This window comes from Corvus cornix, chromosome 6 (genome assembly GCF_000738735.6).
Source record: "Corvus cornix cornix isolate S_Up_H32 chromosome 6, ASM73873v5, whole genome shotgun sequence".
Classification (NCBI taxonomy): domain Eukaryota; kingdom Metazoa; phylum Chordata; class Aves; order Passeriformes; family Corvidae; genus Corvus; species Corvus cornix.
In genome coordinates this window covers 18,891,286-18,912,140 of record NC_046336.1, presented here as the reverse complement: position 1 = coordinate 18,912,140, position 20,855 = coordinate 18,891,286, and the positions used below count along the sequence as shown (strand labels likewise).

The following is a 20,855-nucleotide window of genomic DNA, read 5'->3' as shown; positions in this document are numbered from 1 at the left end:
TCCTATACCTGCTGCTTTCTGCTCAGGTGGGATTGCACATGCAAAATCCCTGTGAATTTGCAGCCAGCCAGTGAAGTCCCCACTGAAGGCCACTGCACAGGTACATGAATGTAAGAAAGCTCTCCAATATGTTAGGAAATATGTAAGTGTTAGTAAATATGTCTTTGTACAAATATTTATGAAAATTTATTGTTAATTTGTACAACATGGTAACAAGTTTTTATAGCTCAAATTCAATCTGTCCTTGGCTAAAATGTCCTTCACTCTCTTCACCTTCTCCTCCTCAGGCAGATTTATTTTGACAGATTGGAGACATGTATGGTTGCCTTACTAATACAGTTTTTACATCTTGGTCTGCAGAAAGCAGCTTTCACTGTTTGTGCTTGTTCCTCAATAAGTCTGTCACGAGATGATTGGATTCCTTAGCCTCTGAACATTACTATAATAAGAATGGTATTATTCAAATGTACATAAAATCCACCTGTTTGATGCAAAAAAAAAAAATAGGCAGAGAAGACTTCATTTAAATGAAAAGTAATGAAAACACATGAACATTAATACACTGTGCTGGGAAAATTTTCCAAATGTGTCATAAACAGCTTACTTAACACCAAGGTACTCTGCTTGAAAGTCTGGTTTTTTTATTTCTGATGTTTAACAATTGATTAGTGCTGTTGCTACCACTTTCCCATTCTCTATCCCTGATGCAATACACAGAGATAACAACTCTCTCTAGCTCTGTTAATGTTGCCTGGAAGTGGGAATAAAACGCTTGTGTTGATGAGAAGCCCTGAAAATGGATTATTGCCATGAGAATTAACATAGCGCCCTAAATAAGAAAACAGGAACTTGGATACAGAATTGTTTATCCATGGCTGTGTCTCTGTTTGTTTTACTTACAGTAAAGAGTGACTATAGTATACTGTGTACTGCTAAACTTATATACAAGATTTCTCAAGAACGAGACAGCTGTAAGATTTTAAACCTCAGTGATGATGATTAAGCTCCTGGAAGAAAACTAAAAGTATTGTTCAAAATCTGGGCAGAAACGGATTCTGTTATGGAGCTGGGTACTTCTGTCCTGGTCCTCTACCAGCTTTACTGAGCACAGAGAGTTGGTGTGTAACTGGTGTCCCAGCATCACCTCTAGCTGGTGAAAACGTTCCCGTCAGGGCCGCTTCAGCAGGGGCTGGTGAGCTCCTGGAGAGCCTGTCCTCTTGGGTCTGGTGAGCAGACTCGCCTTCAGTCCCAACAACTGACTGCTCTTCATTAACTGATAGGACTTTTTTCTAACCATGAAACCTAAATGTTTTGTAGTTCTAATTCAGCATTTGATAGTGCTTTTTGGGGGGAATTTATGAACTCTTTGGTGCTCTCTTCTCCTTACACAAAGGAATTAAGTGTGGGATATTGTTTAAAGGTATGTGTGCTTGACACACTGACAGAAAAACTTCTGTGGCTGTGTTACTTTGTCTTATCCTAACATGCTGAATCCCATTGTGATAGTGGTTTCTGGTTTTAGAAACAGTCTTCCCTGGGTATCTGAAAGGTTTCTTCTAGGCCTGCTGAAAAATGGACCTCAACGAAGAAGGGAAAAAGAAGAATGGAGAAGAGAAATTCTGTTGGCTGGTTTTCACAAGAATGAAAGTTTGGTAAGGCCCAAGGCACTGTAAGGAAGAGAGATGTGAGGTAAGTACTCACAGGTGCTACCAGACATGCACTGTTCCTTAGCCAGCAAATACTGCCTGCTCCACACAGACTTACATCAAACACCATAGAGGGCAGAGCAGAGTGATCTATGAGGTCCTAAAGTCTGGATCCTATTCTCCCCCAGCTGACACATCACCCATCATTCAAGTTTACTGGCTGAAAAGGAGCTTTCCAGACCCACATAAATGGAGTCACCCCATGCTGGCTGTAAAGCATTGCATGTGTTTCCTTAATTATAGGGTGCTCTTGGTTCTGCCTTGTGTTAGGCTCTTCAGAATCAGCTGGCACAGACATGACCTGTATTCTGGGCTAGGTGCATGACTGGGTCTTTCAACACAGGTCGGTATCCCCCCCTCACCACCTGCTCTGTGCCCCAGCCAGTGAGATGGCAGATCTGCACTGTACCTGGGTCCTGAAGGATGGGATGGGATGTAGCAAGAGCTGCACTATGAAAAAACCCTCATGTTCCCCCAAAGCAGCAGCTCCACACATAAGTCATGCTGCTTGTGCATGGGCAGGGGTATCTGCTGTATGGTCCCAGGAGTGCAACTGGATGCCTGGCTCTGGCATGTGGTCTTTCACTGAGGCCTCATTCCTTAGCGTTCCTGCTGCTCCGGAGCTCTACAGATGCTTCCCATCCATTGAACCCGCTGATTCTGTGCCACTGCTTTCATTTCGCTAGGGAGTAATAAAACACAACAGGCCCTAATAATACCAAATTCAGTCAAAGGATCCAACCCAGACCTCCAGTGATCTTCCAAGCAGCTGCTGCCCTCTTAGTGCCCTGTGCCAAGTTGCCATGATCAAGTAGGTGACATCTAGGGGCCATCTCTGCATATCTCACCTGGCTTGGCAGCAACACCTGTATGAACATTAGAGTCCAAAGAAAACATCCTTACTTGGGCCTACAGGTGTGAGAGTCATGTTGCTTCCTTGGGTAATGCCAGAAAAATAGCAACCCTCAGTACCCACTGAGAAGAGGCATCTCTTCTGAATTATATATTCAGACCTGAGGAAGGACCAGGCTCAGGCTATACATTCTTTTATAGTCTCATCACCAAGACAAGTGTGTCATCCCAGGGTTAAGCTCTGGGACCCTCCAGGGTACAATCACAGGCCTACAGTACCTGTGATGCCTGGGACAACTGCTTGCAGGTGGCCAGTGGCAAGGTGGATGCAGGCAACTCCCAGCTACTGTTATTGTCTTATTGTCAGTTTTGCCTGTTTGGGTTTGTTTGTTTGTTTATTTTTTAATCAGGCTTGGCTCAGGGCTAGCAGGCAGGGCTTGTGGAAATACTGTGAAAGCAGAAAATTGCAGCCCCTGGTTTCCAAAACCACTACATTTACTGCCGTGTTTCACCCCGGCTTTTACAATGAGATAGGGAAGAGGATGCTGTGCCCCCCGCGGGGCGCTCACGGGAGCTTCTGCTCTTTGGCCCTTCACCGAAACTGGGAGTGCTCCGGCCCCGAGCCGAGGCTGCCATCCGGCCCCTCTCCCCACGGCACTCGCACGGGGGACCCCCTGGAACTGACCCGGGCTGCAGCAGCCTGAGCGGTCCAGCCGCTCCCCATCCGCAGGGGCCGGCTCCTGGCAGCCTCCTCTTCTCACGACGGCGTCTAGGTCTGTTATTGCCGCTAAGAAGCAGAGGAGGACTCCTGGACTTGTCGGTGTTCCCAGGGCTACTGGGATAATAGGGCTGACGGTGGTTCCTAACAACGGGTAGTGCCACCCCTCTGATCGGTATCACCAGCTGAGCTGATATAAAAGAAACAGAGGATGCTTGCTCTCTGTGGGGAGCTGCTGGTGTGCCCTCTTCTGGCTGCTGAGGCAGACAAGCTGTTGGGCATTGATCATCTCTCTGCTAAGTTTTAATTCCAGCCCGGGCAGGCAATCTTCACAATTCCAGTTAAAAGGTACTTCTGTCAGCAGTGAGCAGTCATGAATTTGTCTCACCTAAACAACAGAGCTGAGAGCCACTTTAAAGTATCAGAGGTGCATGAACTGGAGACAGTGGGGAAGAAAGCTTGGGACAATCCTGTTTACAATGGCTCTCCCTCTACCTCCTTGAAAATTCAAACTATCTACAACCCCAAGTCTATCCTGGAGAATCCCTATGAGAATTTTGAAGAGGTTGGGGATCCACTGCCCTGCCAGGAAGAACAGAGCAAAGCTGTGAATGGGAAGACAAATCCTTTCCTCAAGTGCTGCTTCTACATCTTCAGAGGCATCCGAGGTAAGTCTCTGATATCTCATTAGAAGGGACTTATTAGCCCTCACAGCAATGGTGTGGGAAGGAGGGGAGGAAGAGAAGGGATGCAGAAGGTAGAAGCCTCAGAGTGTCTGTGTAGCCCAGGGACATGTTCAACATGCAGTAGCATTACTTCAGAGATCATCTTTGGCTGACCTGAAAGGAGCCTCCTCATTCTGTGTGCCTTGCTATAGCTTCATGGTCTGTCCTGTCACCTTTACTACAAGGCAAGAGACTCAGTGGTGTGCTCAAGGTCATGCAGTGAATCTGTTGGCAGAGCTTGGAGCAGGCTATTCTGTCTTTGTGTGCATTTTCTAGATAGAGTGGTACTGGCCCCTGTGCTACAGTAGCATAAGAACTGATAGACATATCTACAAGAGAAAATCTAGCACTGTCAGGACTGAAATGTAAGGGATCACAGCAGTGTATCAAATAATGCTTTGCTTGAAGATAGCTGAAAGAAAGAGATGCTGTTTTCCAAAGACAAAGGGGAATGAAATATTATATAGGTTTATTCAGAGGCAAACAAAACCCTGGAGGCAAGATAAGTCTCCTGTCAGGATACAATCCTGGGTAAGGGCATTATTTGAACAGGTTCTTACAGAAGGCATAAAATCCTAATATTTTAAAAACAGGGAAGATAAAGAAAAAAAAAAACAACAAACCAAAACAACATCTTCTTGCCACTGTGTCTTTTTTTTTCCTCACTTGGAAGGCAAGAACCTTTCTCAGAGCTGCACCCTCTAACAGTACGAGGGAGTGAATAACAATATAGCTTGGTCCTGAATTGCACAGCCCCTCTATGAACAATACTTTTATCATAGCCATTACAGTCTAACACTACTAATTCACATGGAATTCAGAGCAGAGGTTTAGAGATTTCTCCTGGCCAAGGAACAGTGCTGAGTGGGTTTGGTAGCTAATTACAGATTACTCTTAGGCAATCATTTACCTGGTTTATTCTGAAATGCTTTCTTCTATGCATTGTTTGAGGCTTAAAATGGAAAAACATATCCGTACTTTAACATCAAATTTCCATTTGTGAGTTGCCAGAGTTGAATTTGGAGTATGCAAATGATGATAACTGTCAGGACACCACAGCATTTTCTTCTTCTGACTGTTGCACCAGTGTGTCCTGCCACTAAGGGTGGTACATAGGGCTGTAGGAAATACCAAAGCTGGGAATCCAAAGGCCAGTGCAGACAGACCAAAGGTCTCTTTGAGCCTCACAGAAGTGGGGACATCTTCCTTGAAGAACTTGCTTCCTTCCTTTGCATCTTTACTAGGTGCCCATTGTTTTTCATTGCTTCTCCATTGCTGGCTTTCCCCCTTCCCTTTCCATTTAATCACCTTGGTGTCTCACATGGAAAATAGAAGTACTACATGTAAGTCAGTTAGACAATGACAGTTTGAGAGGTTGGTTTTTTTGCTTAAAAACCATTTCCTGCGATTACATGTTCATAGCTACTGGTAATAAATGGATTATTAAGCTTTTGTCCTCATCAGCTATTGTGCTGGGTTAGAAATGAGTAGCTGCTGATCCTAGTGCCACTGCTCAGGACTATTCCTCTCTAAGCAGTGTCCAAGCAACTCTGTGTCCTGGTTCCTGCCTGCGTCCTGCCACCTCAGGTGTTTCATGGCCAGCCTATGCACAGACTTTGCTGGGTACCTGGGCGCATGGTGGTTGATGAGGGACACCCAGCTTCCCGCTGCCTTTGGAAGAGGATCTCCAGCTCTGTGAGAGTGATTGTGAGCTAGTCACTCACCTGCATCACAAATCTGGCTTAAAAGCACACTCAGAAGATAATGTAGGTGTTGTCAGTAATTCTTATCAGTCACTTGTTGCTATCAGGAAGGTGAGATTTATAAATGAATTGCATTCATAGCCTATTTTCTAGATTCTGTTATTTTTTCTTTGCTCGGATGTGTGAGTGCTGGATGGTCATTCAAGGTAAGGAAGACTGGATGTCTTCTAGCTTTGAGTCCTTCTACTCCAAATGCCATGTCCAAAACAGCTGCATCCCTAAGGGGGTAGGTGATGTCAAAGGAGACACAGATGGGGACATGCTTCATGTATCAGGTGATAGATTTCCCTGGCATGTTTTCCTAAAGACATACCTGAAAATAAACATCATCTGATACAGGATTACAACTACTGGACACAATGTGAAAGGACTGGAGCAGCCTCATGATCCTCCAGATATCATTTTGGGCAAGTCTTTGAACCAAGTTCTCAAGGATATTTGAGTGTTGTTGAACTTAGGTGTTCCTGAGTACACTTCTGTTCTCAAAGTAAAGAAGGTCTGTACCTTTGCTCCAAACATATGGATAATAAGGGTTCCCTGCTCATGGAAAAAAACCAAAACGAACTTGTTAAAAGCTTGTGATGTAGTCATCTCTGAGGATGAAGGTGGTCATTTAAAAGTGACCTGAAGAGATGGGCAAATTGTTTTCCCTTGTTTTTCTCCATTGTGAAGATTCCTGTAGATCACATGATACTTTCCCTTCCACAGGAGTTAATCCAGATCATCTCCAGGCTGTCATTTCTGTTGCTGGTCCAGAAAAGGCTACTGGTTTATCTACCCCGAAGTGACAGCAGATGCTGCAACAGTCACTATGGTAGTTGATGGTGCAAAAAGCTCTCTAATCTCTTGAGATGTCAAAGAGCTATTAAAATGACAGGATAAATGCTAGAACACTTTTGCTTACTCCAGAGAAAAAAGAAGTTTGCCATCCGCCAGAGATGACTTCAAATGTGGGGCCTTTGATCAGCTTTGATCCTGGTTTGCAGGAAGATGGTTGTTGCATCCTACTGGGGATAGGAATCAGGGCTGAGCTCTCTAGGAGCTGCAGAAAGCAGCAAGACTATGGCTATTATTGACATGGCTTTCATCACTAGGCTTTCAATTGAAAGTTCTTATGCCTTTCAACTTCAGGAGCCTTCCAGAAATCACAACAGAAAGCCATTACAAAAAAAACAAACAGATACACTAATGGTATCAGGTGGTTCATCAAACCCAAAATATCAAGGCTCCTTTTAAAAGAGGTGTTTCTCTCTTATTGACAACCCTGGTGACATTTAATGAGTTGTGTGAAGAAATAGGATCTTTAGCTGGTGCAATTGGTGTATTGGATTCAGCTAAGCTCCATTGTTAGATGTCCTGAAGATAATTTGGCTCTAAATGTTATGCTGAAAATATTGAGTTGGGTTATTTGATTGAGTCTTATGACCAACAAGAAAATTGAAAGAGTTTTTAGGTAATCAAAGGACAAATATTTGGGGCCTAATGGTTCAATATACACTAAAAGGAGTAATAGTTCCTAAAACTAACTGTTGTAAAACTAACACCAGATGCAGTTCTGCTATGGAAGACCTCTCAGAAGGTCAGCTGTTGGCCCATGGGTGACTGAGATGAAACATTATGGTTTCAAGAGCATTTGTGACAAAGACTGAATTTCTGCAAAGAATAAGCTGAAAAACAGTCAGGAAGAGATCAGGCTGTAATGAACACAAACAGAAAACTAAAGAGTGATTTAGCAAAATAAAAAGCCTGTATATTTCAGTGTTGGTTAGCCACAAAACTTTTATTCAGGCTGGAATGGTTCTTCTTAGGGGTATTTAGCATATTTTTATAGGTCAAATTTTGAAACAAAAAGTGGCTTGGCCTTGAAAAGCCACAAAACTTCAACTCTCAACAGCATTCTTTTGGAACAGGACTACAGCTCCTCGTGCGGCCCCTGAGAATGGCCATGAAAACTCTCTAGTCCCTTCTTTATACCCAACAGGTCTGTGGGGCACTACACTGACTGAGAACACAGCTGAAAACAGGGAGCTTTACGTGAAGACCACCCTGCGAGAGCTGCTGGTCTATGTTATGTTCTTGGTGGACATCTGTCTATGTAAGTAGCTCTCATATTTCATAGGCATCATTTCTGTATGCAACGTGAGGGGAATAATGTAAGATTTTATTACTAGTCTTCCTTGCTCTGCTGTAAGTGTTACATTTATTGTATGAGCACTCACAGCAACAAGAAGTTGTCATTAACCTACAGAATAGCTGCTGCACTGTAGGAACACAGAGTGCTGAGAATATTTCTCTGCCTGTTTTGAAGGATTTTTAACCCCCTGAACAGCACTGTTTTGACATTCGTCCATGGAAAAAATTGCCAACTATCAGACAAGAACTAGAAAATACAGTGGTGTAAATTAGGTGATGGACTACTATGTAAGATTGTCACAGAGTGAAAAATTTAGAGGTTTTGGGCTTCTCTTGTAGTAAATAGATAATAGCAAAAAACATCAAAATGGAGGATTGTTGTTGTTCTCCAAACCTCCTTCTTCTTCTTTTACTACTACATATTCTGCAGTAAAAGTAATTTGGGATGATTGGACAAAAAATTCCACAGTTCCTGGCTGCATTACTGAATAATTGGTAGGAAAGTGAAAATAATATGTTTTTAGTAACCATTGGTTAAATTATCTTTAAAAGGCCGTGTAGATCTTGATAATTAGGCTTTCTCCTGCATTCTCTGCTCTGTGCTGTGTCTGGGTCATGCTAGTGATTCTGTTTCTCTGATAAGACTTAATAAACAATTATCTAGCAGCAGTGAAGGCTGGAAGTCTCCGTTTGTCTCTGGAACTAACTCCTGGCAAGGACTTTAAAAACTCTCTCCCATCAGAAGAGATTTGATTTACGCCACGGGCTGTGGCACTGCACACAGAAGTAAAATTACTGAATGCTAGCTGTTGTTGGTTAGACTTAAGCAGTATTTTCTGATTCACATTATCAGTTCTAGCCATTGACTCCACAGTCCTGGGAGAATCTGCAGTTTCACAGCAAATGTTCAAGACCCGGAGAGCAGCTCTAGAAACTTCCTGGTCTCAAAGACACAGTCCAGGGGGATTTTCTCTTCTGAGACTGGATGGGTGGCTGAGGTGATAAAGCAGATGGCAGCTCACCCTGTTATTCTTGGGTGAATGAAATGTGTCCCTGTACTGAATGCTAATGCTAATATGGACTTTGTGTAGGTAGGACAATGGCTGTTTGGTTTCACAAAGGTTCATTTGTTATCACAAATGAGCACCTGTGGCATGGGACAGTGAAGAGGGTTATATTTCACGGACCCTATGGCAGGAGAGATGGACAGACAATATCACCCTAAGTTACTATCATGCTGGCCCAGGGAGACAGTGCTTCAGTTGTGAAAGAACCAAGACGCACACAGACGTACATGTTATCGCACACTGACTCATCCAGGAGGTGTGAGGGGTTGTGTCTTGAATGTCACGTGCTTTATTTTCCTGATGTCCTTTCAAGAGTAAGGACATGTTCTCAGTGATCACCATGATGGATGTTTTCCTGAAGGAAGCAGCACTGGAGAGTTGAAACAACATGTTTGTGGAAGCTAGTTTGCACCTCTTGGGGTTTCTTGGTTGACGAAAACTTACCTGGAGCTTTTCACTCAGGAAAATAGGGTGGTCTTTGTGTCTTCATGACTTCACTTCAGAAATTCAAAATATGGATCATGGACTTTGTTCTGAGAAATAAAATTTCCGTCAGAAATTTTGTCTGAGAACAAAAACTGTTACCCAGGATGTTCAGTTGTATCCCCCAGTGGTCTTCTCTCACTACTTAACTCTTACATATATAGGTCAGTCTGACCGTTTAAACTCTGGAACACAGAGCAGATAAGTTTATGAATCCCTAAGAAAGCAGAAAGCCCTAAGATTTCTTCTCCTGTGCTTTGTTCAGCTTACTTGTGAAAATATAAGGTAGACAGAAAGTGAATATATAAATACATTTATATCAGGCTCAAATATTCAGGTATAAGGAAGGACCCTCCTCTTGTTCTCTTAGTGACATATGGAATGACAAGTTCCAATGCCTATTACTACACCAAAGTGATGTCTGAGCTCTTCCTGCAGACCTCTACAGACGGCCGTGTCTCCTTCCAGTCCATCGGCAGCATGGCTGACTTCTGGGTGGTGAGTACAAATCTGGCCTGCCATGGGGAACCCTGAAACTCAGCTAGACTGGGATATTCAGTTCCCTCTGAAGTACTATCTAGTGATTTCAGCAAGACATTTTGCTGCCACAGGCTTCTCCCAGCTACTAGCAATAGATACAGTAACATTTGCATGCAAAATAGTCTCTGAATAAAAGTATAATTTATCCCTGAGCATTGTGTCCAGAATACTGGCTAGGCTAAGTGTTATGTGTGCCCAGACAAGAGTCCACTTCCCAGTAAAACAGGCAGGACACAACAAAATAATTTTGGTGATATGAGATAAGAAGTACTGGCTGAGAGAAACCAAGGGATTTACTTCAGGTTTCCTTGTGGTACAAGTGGCTTTGAATCCTACAGTTCAATGTCTTCAAGCTGGTGTCTTAATAATAGCCTATGTCCGTCATGGCATTTTGAGAATATCAAAATTAACCTGTCTGTAATTCATGCCTTGGCTTGTCTAATCTATAGATTCTTTAGAAAGAAACAGGATTAAAATTTGCAGTGACTTTTATCAAAGAGAATAAAGAAGGGGAAAAACATCTGGGGTCTAACATATTTCTGTCAAAGAATGAGTGAAGGAATAATGAGGGCCACAATGAAGGCCATTGAGTTATTGCAACCACTTATCTCTGACAGCCAGAAATTATTTGTTAATTAGATTTGTCTTTTTTCTGTCATATTAAAACACTCGAGCAAACAATGGCACTATTGTTTCTCCCCCACTGTTTCCAGGATACTGGCACATGCACTTTTCATCATTCACAACTGGTGCCAAGGCAATTCCTTGAAACTTGTGGTGACTGAAGTAGAAGAGACAAAGAGACTTGTAGGGCTCTTGTCTCTTCATTAGCCATAGAAGGTGCTGCAAACACATTACAGGCCTATGAGAAACTAACAACGACCCTGCTGCCCAGCATTCCTCCTCTACCACCAGCCCTGGTCTTTCTTCTCTTTAACACACATCCAACACAAATTTCTACTACTTTCCATCCTGGGGAGCAGAGGGGGGTGGGTCAGGTCTTACTACCTCAATCCCAGACTAAGAAAATTCCTCTGATGCATGAGCTATGAAGGAGCTGTTCTCCTCTCCCTCCTTTGCAGTATGCACAAGGTCCCCTGCTGGATAATCTTTACTGGACAAAGTGGTACAACAACGAGTCCCTGGCAGTGCACAGCACCCAGTCATACATCTATTATGAGAACTTGCTGCTGGGTGTCCCACGCATGAGACAATTGAAGGTGAAGAACAACTCCTGTGTGGTCCATGATGACTTCAAGGAGGAAATCTCTGGCTGCTATGATGTATACTCCGAAGAAAAAGAAGAAAGGGTCTCCTTTGGGCTCATCAACGGAACAGCGTAAGTGCATCTAATCCAAATTAGTCTCTTCTAGTTCAAGTAAGAACTGCTGACCTGCAGGATGCCGGGGATGAGCGTCTCACATAAGGCTAGAATTCCCCTTGCAGTCAGAGGCAGCAAATCCTTTTTGTCTATCAATTTGAGTGGATCAAGTGTCTCTTTGTGAAGAAGCACAACAGAATGAGTGGCACAACAGAATGAGTTTTCATGTTGGGAAAGCCATGGAAAAATCCAGTGGAAAATTAGGAAGAAGTTGTTGCCTATTTTTAAGAGAGTGAGGATAAATAAAGATTTTTGGGACCAGATCCACCAAATGGCAAGCTGGCATTCAGGTGGCAAGTTACTATTTGCTTTCCTCTGGGATTTCAGGAGCCAGAGAAAAGGGAGTGCATCCCTTTCATCTTGACAACCTACTTCTCTATAATAATGTGAGGTAGCTGCAGTTTAATAACTCTGCTCACTCCATGAGTCTTGATCCATGAACGAGAAGCTGTTATTCATTAGGAAATATGAGCACAAGAGCATTCTAAGCAGATGGTTGTGTGTGATATGGTAGAAGGCAATAGAGTGGATCCTGAGAGTAACCTCCATGAAAACAAGACCAATATAGCCAACAAACCTCCAAATTTTCCCTCCATAGTATTGCAAATCATGTTGTGTCACTGCTGGGAAGCACTAAACCATAAAACTAACACTAGTGGAGAAATTGTGTGGGGTCAGATCTGGAACAGGAATTAAGTGCCAATTCTTTAATTTAAAACTGCTCTGCCCGTTGAAGATATAGTCTAATTTCTCCTGGGTACAAGGCCATGTCCAAGCCTGGGCCAGTGAAGCCTTTGCTTGCGGCTTGTCTGTTGCAGGTGGAGGTACCATTCTGAGGAGGAGCTGGGTGGTTCATCTCACTGGGGAAAACTAACCAGTTACAGTGGGGGAGGATACTACATAGACCTCAAGATGACCAGAGAAGAGAGTGCTGAAGCCCTGCAAGTCTTGAAGGAGAAACTGTGGCTGGATCGGGGAACACGAGTCGTCTTCATTGATTTCTCTGTGTATAATGCAAATATCAATCTGTTCTGTGTTCTGAGGTAAGCTGAGTCACGATGAAAATTCTTCAGCCTCTTGCATCTTCCTCAATGCCATTGCTTCTTAAAATGCAAATATTTTATTATGGTCCACCAGTGGGGTGGGTCTGAGTGATGTCAGTAGAAATTGTATGGATTAGTCTTGCTCTTCCTGAAATAACCGGTCACACTTCTCGTCACCTTTCACCCTTTCCTATCAGAGGCAGTGAAGCAGCAGAGATATGGCTGCATAAACACACACACAACTCTCACACTCATGGTCTAGTGGATAGGTCATGTTCAAGTGTGATGCCTCTCAAAATTATCTCTGAGCCTCCATCCCCTAGTTTGTAATTGTTTCCTTGTCCCCTTCAAGGTTAGTGGTTGAGTTTCCAGCCACTGGTGGTGCCATTCCCTCCTGGCAGATCCGCACAGTGAAGCTTATACGATATGTCAGCGCATGGGACTTCTTCATTGTTGCCTGTGAAATTGTATTCTGTGTCTTTATCTTCTACTATGTGGTGGAAGAGGCTTTGGAGCTCCGTATCCACAAGCTTCAGTACTTCACCAGCATCTGGAACATCCTGGATGTGGTTGTCATTCTGGTGAGGATCCTTGCACGGTTTTTTGGGGGAGCAATGGCAGAGATATAAGAGCCAAAATAAATGAAGGAATGTGAAAATTAGTCTAGCTAAGACAAGAGCTGGCACATGTTTTGCTCTAATACTAAAATGAACTGCAGAGTACATGGACACACGCTCTTGTGTCTGGAAGAACTGCTAGGAGAAAATTCTTTCTTAGAGATGCCACAGAGACTGTGAAGTGAGGGCATCATTCAGCGCATCAAGACTGTATTTCCATAGCCCACCACTAGACTGCAGCTCTGAAGTGGGATTCCGATGAGTTCTGTGACATTTTAATTTCCATGGAAAGCATGGAAACAGTGGTCACTGCGGACTATTCCTCTTCCTCTTTGCAGCTCTCCATTGTCGCTATTGGGTTTCACATCTTTCGCACCACTGAGGTGAACAGGCTGCTGGGAGAGCTGCTGAAACACCCCAACACCTATGCAGACTTTGAGTTCCTGGCATTCTGGCAGACACAGTACAACAACATGAATGCAGTCAACTTATTCTTTGCCTGGATCAAGGTATTGTAGGGGGTGTGGGAGGTGCCAGGTGTCCAATCAGGCCTCTTCTTCTGGAGAGCTTGAGGGTTGTCTCTTCTATCCCTCTGAGTAAATGAGTGTAACAGCTATACAAGAGAGGATTTTCTTCAGAGTCATATGCTCTGTTTTGCAGTAAATCTGGGCAACTTTTCACCCTGCATTCTGAGGTCAGTTATTTGGAGATAACAGTCAGGAATATGAGCTCAGACACTGTGGCGTAAAAGTGGTTTTAGAAAATCCTGAGTACCACGTAACTTAGTCCACCCTGTACTATTTTGGTATTCTTGAGGATAATCTTGCAAACCATGTTTTTTCATGATGGTCATTCAACAGCTGGAAATGACTCATCTGATGATATGGACTTTGCATTTCAACTAAAGCATCTTGGCGTGGTGGAAAGCCAGCAAGGGGCTCCTCATTAGCCTTAGGACATTTGTCCTTCTAGTAGTCCCTGTTTATATTTTCCTTTGACAGAGGGAACAGTCATACGTTTACAAACCCAGAGGAGGATGGTGGCACACCTGGGACAAATATCCTGAAGAATAAGCCACCATTCCCTAGCCAACTTTCTTCTCAGTACTTTGGTCCTATAGCGAGCTTCTTGTCTTAGTAAGCATGTGCATACATGAAAAAGACTGACCTAGCTTATGTTTTGGCCTAACTTTGTCCCCATTCTTCCATCCTGCAGATATTCAAGTACATTAGCTTTAACAAAACAATGACCCAGCTCTCCTCCACACTGGCACGTTGTGCTAAGGACATCCTGGGCTTTGCCATTATGTTCTTCATTGTCTTCTTTGCCTATGCCCAGCTGGGTTACCTTCTTTTTGGGACACAAGTGGAAAACTTCAGTACCTTTGTTAAATGCATGTAAGTGTGTAAGTTAGTACCATGTTTCCATAATTTTATCGAAATAATTTTAACTGCTTTCCACTCTTCCCGCCAGTTGCAAATCTCAATGTCAATCAGACACGTGTTGTATCTCATCGTAATAAAGCCACGATGGTTAATAAGTTGCTCACAGCCTTCTGGCTGTGACATCTTCATGGACAAAAGAATACAACGAGAAAAATGAGGGCTACAGGCAGATTTCTATTTGTCTGGTGTTTATCAGTGAGGACAAAAGATATGGTGGATATTGGTAAGGATATCTGTTTCCAGAGAAGTCCCACAGATAATGACCAATATATCTGAGATGGAGGATGAGTGCACACACACAGAAGGGAGTGTTGGGGAAGTGAGTTAAAGTCCCATCTCAGACAATCCTGCAGTCTATGGGCCTGCTCAAGCAATGTGTGATGTTAATGGAGGTATCTGTTACAGCAGTGGTTTTCAGCTTGTGTTTCACAGACCTCTGGGCATCCAGGTCCTGCCTTTGAGGGGTCTGCAAGAGAAAACAGAGACAAAGAAGCTTAGGATCAATAGACTTAAACTTCCTTCATTATAGGGGCTATGAACTGCAAGTTGAAGAGCACTGTCCAGTTCTAACATCCCTCCAGAGTCTCACAAACTCTCAGCAAGAGATGCCTCTGTTAAGTCAAATGCCTTTAATAAGGGAAATTCAGGTTGTTTTGGTTTTGATTCCTGTTTATACCAAAGCACACTTTGGACGACCTGAATTTGTGTGGAAACCATGTTTTATTTTCCTCTAGCTCTAACCAGATCAGCTCTGGTTTGTGCCTGTGCCCATCTGGGCTGCAGGCAGGTTCAGATTCACCTCAGGACTGTCTGAAGGTGTAGGATAAGTGCATGTGCCTTTGTGTGACCCTGTGCTCTTTCTTTCTCCCAGTTTCACCCAGTTTCGGATCATTCTTGGTGATTTTGACTACAACTCCATTGACAATGCCAACAGGGTCCTTGGGCCTATTTACTTTGTCACCTATGTGTTCTTTGTTTTCTTTGTGCTCCTGGTAAGCAACCAAGTCCTCCTTGTCCCTGTATTGAGAGCAGTGCTTGAGAGATCCCTCCTGACAATCCCTGGGTTAGGTGCAGTGCAAATGCTTAGAAGAGGAGTTTCTGGTTGCAGTGCAAATAGCCCACAGTAGGCAAAGAGTGTGTTACTACGACTGGGGATTTGATTATTAGGGTGATTAAGGGCCAACATCTGTTAAGGTGAAGACTGAAACTGACTGGCTTCCTAGGCAATGGATGCAGAGGGATGCTCATAATAACCAAGTTAAACACCCAGTGTCAGGAGTCCAAATGTAACCTAAGACTTTGCAAGAGAAGCTACCAAAGGTAGTATTTGATGTGGGAACAAATGTACTTCCAGCCACTGCTTTAACTGCAAAAACTTAAGAAAGCACGGTGTGGTTGAAGCAGGCCTTCTCTTCACCCTCTTTAATTTGCCCAAGAGATACCCCATGGGGAAGCAGCTCCTGGTTTAACCAAGTCCTGCACATCTGTGCCTGTTTCTTGCTGCTTCTGCTGTTGGAGCAGGCAAGATGTCTCATGCATATTCATCTCACTTCTTCACCTTTTTCTAGAACATGTTTCTAGCCATCATCAATGACACCTACTCAGAAGTCAAGGAGGAGCTTTCGAGCCAGAAGGATGAGCTGCAGCTCTCTGACATCTTGAAGCAGGTAATGAATAGTGAATGCCATGCTGCTTTCTAGCTAAATCATGAAGCATATTTTGGAAGTCCCTGACCTAACTGGAATTTACTAGAGAGAAACAACTCCAGACCCCCCTTCTTTGCATGTCCAAGAGTCACAGTTCCTTTCTGGGATAAATCAAGCTTCCAGACCCTTTGGCAATGAGAAGATGAGCAAGCAGGTCTTGGAGGAATCCTGTTACTTGATGTAGTGTTTCTGAGAGACTTTTCTTCCCAGGATGGTCTCTAGACAAAGTCCTTCATAGAAGTAGAAGTACTTTGATCAATAACATGGCAAGCCTTACTTTGCTAAGCTGAGCCTGTTACAGTGGCACAAATCTGACTCTCCCATGGGCAAATTCCAGAAAAGCTCCTGGAAGGTCACAATTCTGCTGTGGGACCAATATTCTGGAAAGAATAGTATTTGAGACATTATCTTAAACAGTGGATGTGCTGGGAAATCAGATAAAGGAAGAATTGGGACAAGAAAATCAGAGGGTTAGGGTGTTGGTGTCACTCTGAAGGCATGAACCTAGTTTAGAGATGAGGTTCATACAGCAGTGTTTTATTTTTGCTTGTGGAAAGCTTGAAAACCGCTGGTATTACTCAGCATATGCTCACCTGTGTTGCATTGCCTGCTCTGCTCTACTCTTCACAGTTCTTTGTGCATGGTTCTGTGTGTATCTTTGGTAACAGAGCTACAACCGGACACTCACGAGGCTGAAACTGAAGAAGGAGCGGATTTCCGATGTGCAGAAAGCCCTGCAGAACAGAACGAAACAACTAGACTTTGAAGAATTCAAGAACAGCTTGAAGGAGTAAGTGAGTCAGTTTGAGGGATGCCCACTTAGTCCTTTCTCTTAGTAATGCAGGTAATTTAAATTTTCTGCTTTTCAAGACAAGGAGAGCAGTTAGCTCAGATCTGGGCAATTTAAGACTCAAAAAAAAAAAAAATTATCTTTCCTCAAATGTTTAATCTCCTGTCCTAAATAGGTTTGTTTAACTATTTCTTGCCCATTTGGGATGTCTAGGTTTGCCACTGGCAAGAGGAAACAACACACTGATTTCAAAATTCCCACTCTGTTAGAGCTTAACAGTGTAATTCTATGCTTTGAGCTTTCTCTTTCTATTCTTTTGCAGACTGGGCCATGCAAACCATGAGATCACAGCAGCTTTCTCCAGATTTGACAAAGATGGCAATCACATCCTTGACGAAGAGGAGCAACAGCAGATGAAGCGTGACCTAGAGGCAAAAAGGGTAAAAAAAAAGGGCAAGGAAAAAAATCTTCTGTTTGGTAGAGATCACTCCAAAGTGGCCTCAGGAATCTTTGGGTTTATGGTATAAACTAAGCAGGCAAGTAAAATATAGTTCCAACTCTACCTGGAAACAGCTGAGTATATCACTGCCTGTGAAGCTCTGTGTTATTCACAGTAAAGCTGACCACAGAGTCAGTATCCATATTTGCAGGAGTTTCTTTGTTCTCCAGGTTGCTCTGAATACAGAGATTGAAATTTTGGGGAAATCCTATGGTGACAACAACCTGGATGAGAATCTGACCTACATGGAAGCAAGGAATAACCACACCAATAAGGCCATCTGGGTCTCCAAAGAAGAGTTCCAAGTGTATGTTTGTGCTGTCAGTAGTTTAACCCCCTTGCAAAAGAGGGGTCCAATTTCCTGGTGTTTCCTTCCCTGATGTGACTCTTTACAGTGGTGCTGAGCAGTTTCAGTAAGATCTTCTCCCTTTTATCTTGCATGTGTGTAAATAAGCAGGTAACCAGTACAGTTCTAGTTATGTAGTTTGCTTGTTCCTGTAAAAGATTGAATTAAGAAATTTTGCTTTCTGCCTCTTGAATAACCTCTGCACCTGTCATGTGGCCACAGGCAATATGCTGTCATGTTTCAGGTCAGATAACTGGGCCAGGGAAAGCTGATACCTTTACAAAAGGTCCTGTAGCAATAAATATCCTTGATTTGTAGCCTAGTTGGCCTTTATCCTCCAGGTCCAAGAATAATACTTGGCTAATTCTTCCATAGGAGAAGCATGGGATAAATACAGCACAGAGAATCAGGATATCCTGATTCTACTATTGAGAAACACTGAGCAAACCACATAGGGCCATATCAGAGGAGAGACAGGTGCAGTATTTAATGGTGGTATTATACCGTGTCTGGGCTGGGACCCATCCTAAGCAGAACCACTGATTACAGACAAAAACACAGTGTAGCAGGTAGTTATCTCATCAGTGGGTGTGAATCAGTTATCTGATGGGGAGCTTTCACTTCTATTTCAGGTCTCTGGGACATGTCTGCTGCAAATCCTACTAATCATCACAAGAAAAAGCTTACAAATGCTCTCCATGTTTCCCTCAGCCTCCTGCATCGTGTGCTGCAGCTGGAACAGTCTATAAACAGCATTGGCTCCAAGATTGATGCTGTGGTGAACAAGCTTGATGTGCCAGAAAGAAAAGAGCTGAAGAGGAAGGATCTGTTGGGCAAACCATTGGGTGATGTTAGCAAGGTTGGTAGCTCTCCACCACGCATTTGAACCAGCTTCAGATCAGGTGACCAGCCCTGCTGGGTGAAAGGGCCTGGTATCATCTTTGCTTTTCCAATCCTCATTGACATAAGACGAAAAGGCCTGGGCAGGGGCAGGGTCAGCATTCTGTATGATAAGTCTTTTCTGTTTAAGCAAAATGACACAAAACCTCTTGCTTTCGTGTCCCCTCAGTTAACCATGGTACCTTTAAACACACCTTCTGGCTCCTTGGAGGCCAGCCTTACTCCTGTGGCAGTGGATAAAATTTGCCTGTCTTCAGTTGCTTTGTAACTGTTCATCCTCAGACATTAAAATGATCAAACTGTCCTCTCCAGCAAGAGCAGCTCATGGCTGTCATGGACTGTGATCTTAACATCTTGCCTGTGGATTATTTATCACACATAGGGTGGAAGGTTGTCAGCTGTGTGCTTATAGCATCTCCCTGCAGAATTCTGACTTTTGCCAAAGACTGCCCACATTGAGTCAGCCAGTGTATTTTGGCTCTTCACCTTTAAAGTCAAAGGCATCAAGGCATGTGGGAGCCATGTCACTACTTCAGGTTTTTGTGGCTTCAATAATGAGAAGAGCCAAACAGCACAAAGTGACCTTGCAGATTCAGAAAAAAGCCATCCCTTTTGCAGAGTAGTCTTGTGATCCCTTCCCATCTGAAAGAGTGTTTTGGGAGGCCCTCCTTCTCATGTGAACATGCCCAAAATCTTATGCAAGTGTTTGCTTGCAGATTTGCTTTGCCACAGCATTTCTGTGAATGTGCTCAAAAGGATGAAAAGGGATGAATCTCTCCTTGTTTTTCTAAAGCTTGAAAGTGCATTCATCAGTGTATTGCAGCAAACAGTGTATTGGATCTCTAATAGACAGGCAGGCTTGTTCTAATTTCTGAAAGAATGTGGGAAGATATTTTAGTGTCATGCACACCTTGCCTCTCTCCTGGACTGTTGCTAGACTTCTTGGTAGCTTGCTGACATTGCAGGTCACGCTTTCTTCTTGTTCACAGGAGGAAGAAGCCAGACAGGAAGAGCTGCACCCCCAGAGCCTAGACCAGATGGGGAAAGAAGAAGCAGAAATTTGGGGGATGGAACACATACAGATAAACAACTTGAGTGGCAACTCTTCCCAAAAGGAGGTCTATCACATCTTGCCCAAGTCAAGTGTGCTGGGGTCTCAGGTGCCCAAGAACCTCTAGCCACAGTCTGATGCGCACCCCTACAGCAGTGCTCAACAGCCCAGTGCTCCCAGTCTGGCTGCCATGGTGTACCAAGTCACTGTCAGCTGTTACCCCACTGTTAGGATAATCCAGACAGCTGGACACAGACACCACTATTGCCAGGAACTCTTAGTATGAAAAATCAGGGATGCTCTTCTCCAGTGTAATGATGTATCATGCCACAGAGCTAGAACCTCTGCCCCCCTTCACCTTCTCCCCTGCCCCTATATCTTGGGAAGAGATGAAATTTAGAGCTAGGTGATGTATTAGATTTCTGCCTCTGAACAGGCTGGCACAACATCTTTTATCTAGCCTTCCCCAAAAAGTAGGGACCCCAAAACTCTGAACATTTGAGTCCAGAATGGCATATTGCAACCTGTTCCAAACACACAATGGTCTTCGGGAAAAAGATGTGGCTGTCATGTAAAGAAAGCAGAGTATAATCACCAGTGTGAAACAGGAAGAAGAAATGTAGTTGTTTCTACGTGGTTACAGCCAGTTTTATTCTGTTGTAGTTTGTTCCCAGATTACCTTGGTAACCCTCTCTGTACCTGAGACTCAGGTGTTGAGGAAAGAGGTTACTAGCACGTAACTCTGGATAACCACAATGAGAGTTGACTGCCAGTGTAACTGGGAGAAGGCCTGAAATAATCTAAAATGAAAAGCAGTTGGTACTGGTGGAGTCCTAGGTCTGAGTGTTAGGGAGCAAACTTCTGGTTACATGATTTCTAACACAGCCGTTGACACTAAGAAATCTTTGTCATTTACTTTCACACTCCTTAAATTGCATCTCAAGGTTCTTGCACATTGCAAGCTAGCACCATATACAAAGTTTGATGCTGCTTCTTTTTGTCAAGAAAACAAATTTTCAGTTGTGGGTGCTGACATCATTTGCATTAAAGAATATTGTGAAAATGAGCTGAATATCAGTTTTTCAACCAC

At 43.5% G+C, this 20,855-nt stretch overlaps 1 protein-coding gene across 1 annotated transcript; it reads left to right on the top strand.

Annotated features, from left to right (window-relative positions):
- Positions 1 to 3,649: 3,649 nt before the first annotated feature.
- PKD2L1 (polycystin 2 like 1, transient receptor potential cation channel) lies at positions 3,650 to 20,051 on the top strand. Its single transcript, XM_039554003.1, is given in 15 exon segments — positions 3,650 to 3,944; positions 7,659 to 7,859; positions 9,818 to 9,945; positions 11,070 to 11,326; positions 12,187 to 12,411; positions 12,764 to 12,992; positions 13,367 to 13,537; positions 14,244 to 14,425; positions 15,345 to 15,465; positions 16,042 to 16,140; positions 16,848 to 16,969; positions 17,292 to 17,409; positions 17,639 to 17,775; positions 18,526 to 18,673; positions 19,704 to 20,051. Coding segments are annotated over 15 exon segments (2,781 nt in total).
- Positions 20,052 to 20,855: the final 804 nt, after the last annotated feature.